The following is a 13,119-nucleotide window of genomic DNA, read 5'->3' on the forward strand; positions in this document are numbered from 1 at the left end:
CAGAGAGAATTTTTTTAAAACCCATAAGGAGCCGTAGAGAAAATAGTCAATAATACCATAATTAATTCTGTATGGTGACTGGTGGTTTATTGTGATGATCACACCATAAGGTATATAAATGGTGAATCAATGTTGTATACCTGAAACTAATATATGTTAAATATACTTCAATAAAAAATTTTTAAAAAGAAATCACAGTAGTAGTTATGAGATATTTTGACCTCAATAAAATAAAAATTTGGCATATCAAAAAAAACACAAACCCATAAGGAACAAAAGAGAATTCAAAAAGCATCAGCAGGATTGGACCACTGAGTTAAAAAACACTGAGTCCTATAAACATTATCCCCTGAAGACACTTCTGTGTTAAGTTTTAAAAATTTATCTTAAGAAATAAATGTGAAACATTTAGAGTAACTGTCATCAAGAAGGATTAGCATAAAAACAGCCATGCTGCCCTGGGGATTGGGATCATTTACATCTACTGGGTCCCCGCTTCATGCCAGGCACTATTCAAGGTGTTTTGCCAATGTGATCTCATTTACTCTTCAAAGCTCCCTTTTTTGGTTGGTCATCGCTTTTAAAAGGAGGCTGTATCTAAAGACTGAGGTAAAAAGAGATTAAATAGCAGAGCCAAGAACTAGACCCAGGTCTATATGAGTTTAAAAATTTTGACTGCTCTTTTAATAAAATTTCCAGATAATAAAAATATACTTACGATGCTAGATAATAAGGCATTATAGTACATAATTATTCCACTACGGTCTCAATTTAGCTATTAAATTCCTTGGCTGTAATTCTTAGTCATTTGAAAGAGTAACTTTAAAGACGTCATTTATCTTTCAAATATTTTTAAGGCCTTCTCATTGTCTATATTCATATTTCTCAGAAGAAAATCTATGAATTTCACTGAGGGTCTCACAGAGTTGATATTTCACAGAATGACTAAAAAGGAATCTTAGAGATACTCTAAAAGTTTGAAGCAATAAATGGCATTTACAAAATGATTACTGCATGCCATGCAATATGCTAATATGCTCATATACATATTTTTCACCTATATACATTTGATCCCCACACCAACTTTAGGGTATTTATATATTTTCAATTTACAGAAACTTGCCCAGGATCCCACAATTGGTTAGAGGGAAAAGAGGGACATGTAAAAGAGGTCTGTTAGACTTTCAGGCCGGTGCTCTTAATGACTTTCTGTATCGTCTCCCTTATTTGAAAGTTGAAGATGTCAAGGTTCAAAGAACTTGAAGTAGCCCATCAACACATTTATTCCATAAATAGTCAGATTTTCTTTAGAACCCACAACCTCCTTCCAAAAAGTGATATATGCTGTGTTAAAGACACAAAAGCTCCAAGATACCATTAAAAGACCGGGGTCACAAGTGTGTGTTAGCATCCTACAATAGGAGCTGCTGACTTCCACTCAGGGCTGGCTGTGTGTCAGAACTAAGCTAAGCATTTTACTTATATTCTTATTTAATCCTCATGACAAATTTAAAAGGCTAATGAGGTTAATTATTCTGAACTTTAAGCTAATACTCTTATACATCAAGATTTTCACAGAGAGGTGATTACCCAGGCTAATTTTTTAAACAACTAGTTTTAAAATTAGCATAGGTTGGCTTCTCCAGAAATTAAATTATTTCTAATCCAGTGCTCACCTTAAGACTATATATCTTTAAAATGAAAAGACAGTTATCAATACATCCATAAGGCACCACATACAAGATGTGAATGAAATTCGGTTTTACAATGTACTAAATAGTACAGAATCCCATGACATCATAATTTGTGCACTTTGAAGATGTACTACAATGCTATCGTCCTATTTAAATTATTCAGATGACTAATCTTTCCTCATTTAAATAAGCTAGATTATGAAATCTGCAAATCGGCAAAACACAAATGCTGAGAAGAGATGTCTTCAAACAATATAAGTATCAACCATTTAAAATGCTTAAACAATTATGTGTTTTCCTGTGTTAATAGAATTCTACTGACTTTCTGTATGTTTGAATTCTGATTCTTTACATAGATTTTTCTTATTCTCCAAATAAAATATATGGAATCTGTGCCTAACAAAGCATTTAAAAATTTTACATAAATTCACAAAAATTTTATGTGAATTCTAATCATGATAAAATTTTAGATCTTTACACATAAGAGAAACATAATAAAACCATATTCATCTATTCTATTTTACCAAAATCTAATCTCTACCTAAGTTGTACAAATAAATTGTAATGAGAATAGGAAACCTGGTATCTAAAAACTTGAAGATTTTATATATATATAAATATATGTATGTGTAGAAATTCACAAAATGGAAAAGAAAGTCTACTGCTACTTGATGGCAAATCTTTGCATGGGAAAGAGAGGTAAAAAAGAATACAAAATATATTTAACCCACTGAATTCAGTTTACAAAGATCAGTATAACAGCACTCTATTTTCTAAATAAAAGTATTATATAGTTTTCATATGAAGACCTTTGGTTTCTAGAATATTTTCATAACCTTCTTATTGAAACTTTTCATGATAAGTAGAACGTTAAAACATACATGTTAAATATGGCTATATAAATGCATTAGATAGTTATTTCAGAATCATCCTGCTTAATCAAGAATAAGGAAGTTCTGGGAGCACTTGAGATCTTGTTCCTCAGCATATGTCATCAGTTTGGCTCAAATAAACTATCGTAAAAATTCAAATAAATAAGTAAGTTCTATATTTTGGTGAAGAATGAAGCTTTTATTTTCTTTGTTACTTCTATTTTCTCCTACCTTTGGACGTTTTGAAAGCAATGATTCATTGGAAGATTGCATGTGACACCAAACAATTGTTAAAAATTTCAATTCCGCACTACCTACCCCTTCTTGTTTAGTGAAGAGATTAAGGCAATCGCTCAAAGCTACACAAGTTTCTTTAGAAGCTTCAGAGACAACTTCAACTTTCTGAAGAAATGATGGAAACATCTCTAGAAATTAAAAAAAAAAAGATAAATCAAATGAGTGGGATTTTAAGCAATCAGAATAAACTATGGCCACAAACATATTTTTATAACTACTAACTTCACGTTTCCTTCCAACCACCTTAAAGCACACAGCATGTTCCCGGGGCATCAGTAAGTACCTACCATATGCAGAGCACATACACTGGTACAAAATAAGAAAGGATGGAGCCTTGCCCTAGAAAGGCCTATATCCTACCAGGAGAAGAGCCAAGACAAAAAACAAGTTTACAGAATAAATAGTAATATGATGTTTAAGAGAAGTAGCTAACAAGAAGGACTGATAGCACTAGCTGTAAAACATTAACATTTCCTTTCACGATATTCTACGCCAAATAAGTAATTTTATTCAAAAGCAAACTGCTAAAAAGAGACAAAAATAATTCTGTAATTGACATGATGGCTAACATATCTGAAGGTGGCATTAATTCAACTTCCTCTAGTTTTTATTTGGATAAATGTTTGACAAAAATAGGCCTTTCACTCTCAAAAATGCGTCCTTGTAGAGTTTCCATATCTTTAATTACGTGATTAAGATGGGAACAAAGAAATGGTAATACAATTGGCCCTCCACATTCACAGGTTCCACATCCGAGAATTCAACCAATTGCAGATAGAAAATACTCATTAAATGTTACATTGTTGCTGGCATGTACTTCATAGTTAAGCCTGTGTATACAGACATCTTTTCTCCTCATTATTCTCTAAACAATACAGTATAACAAGCATTTACATAGCATTTACATGATAGTAGGTATGTAAGTAATCTAGAGATGAAGGTAAACAGATGGATGAGAACAGGTTACATAAGATATTACCTCATTTTATATAAGGGACTGGAGCTTCTGCAGATTTTGGTATCCAAGGTGGTCCTGGAACCACGCCCCCAAACTTACAGAAAGGCTACTATTATCAGTTTCTTCCCAGGTGCTCTAAAGAAACTTTTAATCCATTTACCATTTAAAGAAAAAAAAAATTTGGCAAGATAAACCTGTAAAATGTGTGCACATCACTTGAAAAGAAACAAGTAAAATGTCATATCCTGCTTAGATTAATGCAAGGGGAATGTATTTAGTTAAAATAGTTTTCGAATTTGTGATAATTACACATTAAAATCCTTTAAATGTGTCTCATCCATCAAATAAAATCATAACCTTAACAAAGCTTTTCATCAAAACATAAAAGGAGAAAGACAACTGAATCAGTAGCATCTTTTGTATTTTAAATAGCCTTACTTAAAACACTGTTCTGAAAACATGGTAAACAAGGCCAACAAACAAAAGCAATCAAGTCGATCCAAATGCCAGCAATCTGAAATCAATTAGGCCATAAAACAGTGGGTCTCATCAATAAACAAAAATTTTCAGAAAGAAATAAAGAAAATCTACAAGAATAACATTATATTTGGCCATATTTTCCAGGTGATAAAATTGTGAATAGCATTCTTTTTTTTTTAATTTTCTAAATTTTCTATATAAATGTAATTTATTTTGGCAAAGGAAAGTCCTCTTCTTGGAAAAACTGTTTCTCAAAACTCCTAAGGCTGAAGTGGGCAACAAAAGGAAAGGTCAGAGTGAATGAAGATATAAACAACCTTTCACAAAATATCTGGATATAAAGACTAAATGACATTTTATCATATTTTTCATCTTATGGAATAGTTTCCTACTGTTGGCTATTCGTAATAGCACTCGATTGAAAACTACTACATTCTGAAATAAATTTGATTTTACATACTTTTTCATTTCTAATCTTTAATACACAACGCAAAGATTTCTTCTGTACTTAGTTGCTAAATAGCAAATGAGAATACCATATGCTTGATGCCATATGACTTAAATAGTACTTCAACAGATGTCTCTCTCAGAGCTGTGGACTGAGTACTGAGAGGATATGCACAAGAGAAAACAGACACAGCCTCTGCCTTCCCTAAATGTTCTGGGAAACCTAGTAATTTTCCACTTTCATGGTACTAATGATAGGAAGATGGAAGCATAGTCATTCATGGATATTATTTCTTTTATTAAATGCCATCACATGCTTAATCATCTCCACTGCTGTCTATGTTTTAGATTTTTCACACTTTAGAGACTCAATTAACATATAACAAACATTAAATGTCAAAATAAATTTTTAGAAATATAAGTTTTTAAACAAAAGTGATTCTGCAAGCTTTCAAAAAACATCCAAGAAATATATATTAGGGTCTGTTTTCAAAGGAATCCAATATTGAAAGAATGTCAAATTCTTCTGTCCAAAACAGAAGGAAAAGTTACCTAATTTCTCTAAAATCTAGCGTTAAAACAAGATCCTGTAATTAATATTAACTTGCACAGTGGCATGATGTAAGAAGTGAGAGACTTCACAGTGCATTGGCAGTGAGGTGGATTGCACTGGCATGTTTCTTATGTAATGATGTTTGCACATGGCTATATAAAAAGAAATAAAACTGCTAAGCTTCTAGAAAATTTACCAACTGGGAATCACTACCGATACTCGTATGCTTTAATCAATTAATATTTAGAAACTAAACTGTAATGAATAAATGCAAAATAGTCAGTATGTTACAGTATTTGGTCTACTATAAAAATTGGACACTTAATTTTAAGGAAAAATGTTCCTTCTTATACTAGAATTATTTTTGAACTCAGGAAAGATGCTAGAGGATCATATGTAAAAAGCTCATCTTTAGAGATGTATAAAAAGCTCACAATCTGTTGTTTTCATGATATACCATACAATTTTTATCTGGGTAAGTTTTTAAACTATTAGGCAAATACTTGTGTCTTATGTTAATAAACTAAGCCCTAATACAGATGGCTTCCACTGTTCGAATATAGAAAAAGTCCACATTCAGCCTAACATTCAAGGCGCTTCATAAGTGCAATCAGTTTCAGCCAGACTGTTTTCCTGGAAATACTGGTTTTCCTAGAAATATTCTTATATTTTACTGCCTCCAAACCATTGTTCAAGAAGTTTTCTCTTTCCTGGATATTGGAAATAATGATTATTCGTTTTAAGAAGTTTCCCCACTGAACCCCATCTCTCCAACTCCACCCTGGAACATTCCATGGAGGGAAACAGAGGAAAATAAAACTGGAGGCAGTGAGACCAGACAAGAAGTTGCTGCTGTAACTTAAAGGAAAAATGGCTGTGGCCTATTTTAGCATATTAGTAGGGGGACAGAGAGAGGGAACAACATAGAGAAATACATCCGAGATAGAACAGGTACAGTAGAAAGAAAACCAAAGATGACTCCTAGGTTTGGGCTTTTGGAAATGGCCTCAAATTGTCCAGATTTCAGCCAATTGCACTTAGCATTGCACTCTTTAAGGTGAGCACCAGAAAGAACACTGGGAAAGGAAAAAAGAAGAAAAAACGTTGACAGGAAAAAGAGGGGATTTCTTTGTTCTGAGTTGGAAACTTCTGCTCTACATCAATCCCAACCCACCTTTGAACTTCTGAATAGGAGACTATGAGGGTTTGAACACCTCAACTAAAAGGAGCCAAGCTAATGTGATCATCCTCAACGAAGTCTACCTTTCACTGTAGACCTAGTTATAAATCTGTAAATTCTTTTAGTTCATAGACCAAATGTTTATGGCTAAATACAGAATTCGTGATTTAATCTAGACTCTTTACTGGTTAAAAACAGACTCTGGAGCCAGGCTGTCTGGAATCAAACCCTCACTTGCAGTTTTACTAGCTGTGCGACCTCAGGCAATTTACCTAACTCTTCATGCCTTCCTTAGTTCATCTGTAAAACTGGACACAATAGCTGTGAGAGCTGCATAGCGTAGTTAGAAGGAATAAATGAGTTAATATATAAAGTACACAGAACAATGCGCAAAAGGCTAAACGTGTTTGCTCTTATTCTATATAATACAATTTGCTAATCATTGACATGGGTTTTATTAGAAGGAGAGTGGGACACTTCTGGTATCTGGCAAATTAAGATGGTAGGGAATCATTCCTCCAACCCCAGACCATAAAGATGCTGAATAAAATAATACACAGCAGAATCTGAAAGAATAAAGCCCCAGATATGCTAGAAACAAAAAGTCTGATAAAACAAGCACATGTCAGTGAAGCCCGGGTGGGGAAGGCCTAATTCAGAGGTGCGTGTCCCCCTGACCACAAACCCAGGAGAGGCATGGCTCTGCTCTCACAAAGCGAAGGGGCAAGGCCCCGGGCAGGGCTAGACCGCCAGGTTAAGCAAGAATGAGAAAACTGCCCCCAGGGAAGCTGTGGAAAAGGGCAAGGGCACTGTCTGCCTATTGCTCTGGGTGGGAATTAGGAGAAATAAAAATTCCTGGCTTGTGCCCCACCTAAGAATGGAATCAAATTTGAAAACTATTAGCCTAGAAACAAAAACACCTTCATAGCCCTAACAAAAAACAGACACAAAACTACTGGCAAGGGACACTTCCATAATCCAGGAGGCCGAAAAAGAAAAAAAACAACAACACACAAAACAAAAAAACAAAAACAAAAGAAAACACAAGCCCCTCTGAGGATGAGCTCAATAAAAAGTTACATAATCCATTGTGAGGGGAACAATCTATCCCCTGGGACAGTTAGCAGACAAAACAACAGAATTAGCTCCACAACTACATGAGACATAAAAACATTCCCCTAAAAAGGCTTTAAATTTATGTTTAAATAATTCAGGGTAAAATCAGAAATACATATTATATGGGGAAAAAAATATGTCCCTACAGGAAAAGTAAAAACTTTAGAAACCACCACCCAGAATTTCTAAATTATAAAATACAGTCACAAAAATTAGAAAGTCAAAGGATTAAACAGAAAAATAGATCCAATTGAGAAAAAAAAACTAAAACTAGAAAATAGATCTAAGAAATTACTCAGTATTTAACACAGAAAAAAATAGAAACAAGAAGCTAAGAGGTGGGAGGTCAAAGAACAAGACTCAACACATGTCCATGAGAAGTTCTGGCAAAAGAGTGCAGAAAAGAATGAGGAAGCAAAATTTGAAGAGGCAGATACTGGGTAAGAACTTTCCTAGACTAAAGGAGACAAGGAATGAACCTTTAAATTAAAAAGAGAGTCTCAGGTAGCATATACATATAACAAAAGCCAAACCGAGAGACAGAATAAAACTACAGAAGACCAAAAAGACAAAGTGAAGATCTTTAAATCAATAGAACATTTAAAAAAAAAAAAAAAAGACAAGGCTGTCTAGCAGAGATTCATTACATTATTAGAATATCAGGAGCCAGAGAAGCTGGAATCCTATGTTCAAAATGCTCATAGATAACTATAACCAAGTGAGAGTGAAATAAAGATTTAGATAAGACAGAGATTCTACCACTCACAGACCCTCAAAGATTTCCCTCAGTTAGAAAATAAACTGAATCTAGGGAAAAAGAGTAGGATATAAAACCAATGGCACTAACTGTGGAACCCCAGCGGTAAAGAATGCAAACCATCCCAGCAGTGCTGATGGCTTCTTCCTTATTTTCTCTCCATCCTTATACTTACTAACTTGACAAAACAAATTTAGTACTGATTTATCCCTGAGTTGAGGAGAAATAAGTTATAAATTTATAAGCTAGATAAGTAAATCATCCATTTCACTCAAAACATACATACATATATGTACATAAATATACATATTCAGTGCCCATACGTGCCATGCACTGTTAATCAGCAAATGAAACAGAATAATTTCATGCCCTCATGGAGTTTCTATCCTAATAGGAGAGGCAGACAATCAACTGCACATACAGATAAAAGAAGTTTAGTAAGTAACAAAGAGAAAAATAAAGCAGGGTATGGGGAGAGCAAGTGCTGAGCGGGCGGAAAGCTTAGACAGAATGAGTATCAGTAAGGGTCCCGGTGGGGAGGAGCTGGCAGGTTCCATAGGGACCTGAAAACAAATTTTAAAAGAGATTATGCACAAAGGGGAGGATGGCAACGTGAACTAACAGACACTGGCATGCAGGACAGTTACCACCCTGGATAAAGGGGCAAATGAAGGGCACAGCGTGGCTCAGCCCGTAGGAGCTGGCATCTTAGAATGAGCCATGGGCCAGGTGGAGGACCCAGCGGCACTGCCAGACCCCAGCCCAGACATCCGGCCTTCTGCTCCGTCCGCCAAACTGCCCCACCGAACCCCTCACAGGAGCTCCCATTTGCCAAATGCCTTCAGAAGTCAGAGGGCAAGGAAAGCTCAGTAACAGTCTGTAGTGATCCAAGGGCAGCAAGCAGGGCAGAAAACGGATATGAAAGAGCAAACCAGTACAAGTGGGAAGAGAAGTCAGAGGGTTCTGTTTGAGGAAAGACCTGGAAGTGAGTGGGGACTGTGGACAAAAGCCTTCCATACAGAGGGACCAGCACAGCTCAGGCCTGAGGTGGGAGTCTGCCCAGATTCTCTGAGAGACAAGTAGCTGGCCCCTGAGGCTGGAGGAGCAAGCAGAGGAAACTAGGAGATGAGGACCTAACCAAGGGAAAGGGACTGGCAGAGTCCGAGGGTCATTAGAATGACTCTGTCTTTCATTCTAAGTGAGCCAACCTGTAATCTAACAGTTGTTTTAAGCAAAAGGACATCATCCACTGAAGGTTGCCTGGGGAGAAAGTGTAGAGGCAAGGGTAGACTCTGAGGGCCAGTTTAGGAGGTAATTTTCATAGTCCACGTGGGAGATGCTGGTCGCTACAGTGAAAGTGGTGAGAAATGTTTACTTGAAGCCTAGGATTTTGATGAGTTTTAAGTAGACTGAAGTGCTTGTCCTTTAAGATATATTTTCAGATAACTGAAATAATTCTCATTTCTTTAACCAGGATTTATATGTATATATTTAGGAACATGCAATAAAGTATGTGCATTAAAGATGGCATGTGAAATAAAATAGCTTTTCTGCAAAGTAATTTAGCAATATGTAGTAATAGGCTCAAAACTGTTAATACACTTTCACCATGAATTCCACTTCCAAAAACCCTATGGAAATGAAGTGACATGATCACATTTAAATGCACAAACAACATCATTTATAAGTCAAAACTGGTGACTACTTAACGATGAATTTAGGGCTGTATGGAAGAATAAATTGACTACCTAGCCTTCAGGAAGTCTTCCAAAAGTTTTATTAGATTATTTTAATTATTTATTTTTTAGATTTTATTTATTGATTTTTTTTAGAGAGAGGGAAAGGAGTGAGAAAGAGAGGGAGAGAAATATCAATCGGTTGCCCCTCGCACTTCCCCAGCTGGGGACCTGGTCTACAACCCAGGCATGTGCCCTGACTGGGAATCGAACTGGCAACCTTTCAGATGGCAGGCCAGCACTCAATCCACTGAGCCACACCAACCAGGGCTAGTTCAGATTATTTTAATTGATTTTGCAACCAGGCTTTTGGTAAAGATAAAATACTAGAGATTTTAATACTGCATTCTTTGGACCTTGAATAATGTGTTGCCAGCTAAATAAATTCTGGCATTCATCCAGAGAGAAAGTAGGTTAAAGTCCACTCATGAAAATGAAAGTAGTGTTTCAGCAGGGGACATGATATTTGGTCAAATATATTTACACGGGTCATGGAAGAGAATAATTACAAATAAAGCTGAAAAACCAGGTTGTGATTGGGCTATAAAAGTCCTTAAATGCCAGGACGAAGAGTTTGAATTTTATTCTATCATTTCAAGGACCCATAAAGAATTTTTGCAACAGAAAATGTATGATTAAAAAAAGCACCTTTCTAAAATTAACCTGGCAAGCAATAATGCAGTATTTCACAGATTTTGAGTTGGAAGAGTTCCTGAAAGTCTTCTGATTCCATCCTCTTTAAGGTTGAAAGGCAGGGAGAGTTTTAAAGGGCAGGCTGCTGCGGTAACCAGGATTTGAGGTGATAAGAGCTGAACTCTAATGGGAGGAGTCTGAATAAGAAAAAAGGGAACTGCTTCTTGAAGTTCATACAATTTTGTACTAAAATGTAAGACAATTTCAACCACAAGATCTGGACTCATTCCACAAACATTTTAATTTTTCATCTTGAAACATCATTGGCAAATTACATAGACAGTCTGGAGCAGGATGTGTATCAGCTTCCTTTAATAAGACACATGGTACAAGATTATTCTGCATAATCCTTTGGCATTCAAAGCGACTCCATTACTTCAACTCCCCAATTCCATTCACGAAATCACCTTAACCCTATTTGCTTACCATTTATGTAAGACATAGTTTTCTTTATCTACACCAATCTTTCAAAACTAATGTTTATAATTGTTGGTATATAAATCGATTGAGTTTTATCGTAGATATAGGAAATAGGGTTGCCAAATAGTCAAACATCTCAAAGTTCCCAGATGGCACTGTCCAAGATAAAATATCTCTTCTGTGGTCCTGAACATTACGCGTATCTCTGAGAGCACAGACCATGCATGCCGGCATGGTGAGTGACGGCATTATGGATAATCTGAACCAAGATACTTGACTCAAGGTTAAAAGAACTTAATTTGATTGTAGTTATAATTTTCTTCTTTGGTGCAAGGTAAGAAAATTTTTATGTTTCATCTCACTCTGGTTCTACATCTTTTAAATGTTATAACTCTTCTTACTTTGATGGTTCTTAGTAAAGATGGTGTTTTATGAGCCCATCGCGTAGTTGCATAACTCTTTGTATATACTAAATTCCACTGTATGGTACACTTCACATAGGTGAATTTTAGGCTATGGGAATTATAGCTAATAAAGCTGTTATTATTTCAAAAGCCCACTGAGGATGAACAGTGCTAACACAATATTCCAGCCTACAATTAATAATCAAAATGACCCAACTGCTATCCTCCCCAAGGTTATCATTATTGATATAAATAATTGTTTGTTAAACTGAAGTAAAGGGATGCCCAAAGTACATCTGGACAGAGGCAGACTATTTATGCTCAGTTACTCTGATATTAACATTTCTTCACATTCTCTAGAAACAGATAAACTGTACCTAGGAGTTCACTGATTAACTAGTTCATGATTAAAATGGACAGTTAATAATAAACTCAGACAACTAAATCAATTATATTTTAGTACAGTTACTTATAAAGACATCATAGTCTAGGAAACAACTTTTTAATTTACAAAGTAATAATTTTTTCAATACTTAATTTTTGTTCTGGATTTTACATTGTATTTTATATTGGAGTGTATTTTGATTTTTGAATTATTTCTAGTTGACTCATACTAATTCAGAGCTAATGGAGCATGAAGACATAAAAATTTGAACAGTAGATTAATCATTAACTAGATAATTTCATATATATATTCATGGAATCATAAAAAGTCAAGACCTGGAAACAACCAACCCTTTCATTTATAGATGAAGAAACTGAGGCTCCGAAGCTAAACTGTTCAAAGTAACAGCTGCTAAGTGATAGAGATAAGATTCAAATCCAAGGCAATTTGACTCCGAATTCCAAGTCTCTGTGATTTATAAGCAGAATTCTTATTACACAACCAACATGAATTTACAGCCCCAAAATGTTAACTCTGACTTTCTCTTTCTTAAAAGAATAAAATCATTTTAATCTATAAAGGAAGCCTCCTCCATAAGTAGAATTTTTACATAGCCCTTTTAAAATTTCAAAATAATTTTATCAAATGGAGTGAATTCAAACCAAAAATTATCTAAAATGTAGAAGTCAAACAAAACTACAAAAATCAAAACTATAGTAATAGGTGTGGGCTTCTTTGGTAGTGTCTTTTGTTTTGTTGGTTTTTTTTACCTTTAGCCATGTCACATCCCTTAATCATTTTGAGAAAGCCGGAAATTTCCCGATCTAGTCTCTGTTGGCATGTTTGTGCTTTCTGGAAAAGAAAACAGAAAGAAGACAAAGTTAAAACAAACCAATAAATGATGTTTATATTTAAAAGATTTTATATTTTTATATTATAGGCTTTAATGTTTCTATTAAAACTTTTAGTTAATAGGTGGATACATTATAATAACTGAGACATATTCCAAACATAGAGAAAATGGTAAGAAAATTTTTAAAAAACTGATTATGACTGGGTTGGCCAAAAAGTCCATTTAGTTTTTTTCTGTAAAATGCAACACATTTTTTAATTTCAGCACTTTATGG

General features: G+C 34.9%; 1 protein-coding gene across 2 annotated transcripts in view; it reads right to left on the reverse strand.

The window, feature by feature from the left end:
• Positions 1 to 13,119, reverse strand: part of OSBPL1A (oxysterol binding protein like 1A) — a 216,890-nt gene that overhangs the window by 114,330 nt on the left and 89,441 nt on the right. For both annotated transcript variants that reach the window (XM_054583461.1, XM_054583460.1), the window contains exons 14-15: positions 12,763 to 12,844; positions 2,885 to 2,991 (exon numbers count right to left, since the gene is read on the reverse strand). In XM_054583461.1, coding sequence (XP_054439436.1) covers positions 2,885 to 2,991; positions 12,763 to 12,844 — 189 coding nt within the window. The remainder of the gene's footprint in view (positions 1 to 2,884; positions 2,992 to 12,762; positions 12,845 to 13,119) is intronic.

The sequence above is a fragment of the Pteronotus mesoamericanus genome, unplaced genomic scaffold, assembly GCF_021234165.1.
Source record: "Pteronotus mesoamericanus isolate MK-2021 breed Mesoamerican mustached bat unplaced genomic scaffold, CSHL_Meso_final contig_74, whole genome shotgun sequence".
In the NCBI taxonomy this organism is placed as follows: domain Eukaryota; kingdom Metazoa; phylum Chordata; class Mammalia; order Chiroptera; family Mormoopidae; genus Pteronotus; species Pteronotus mesoamericanus.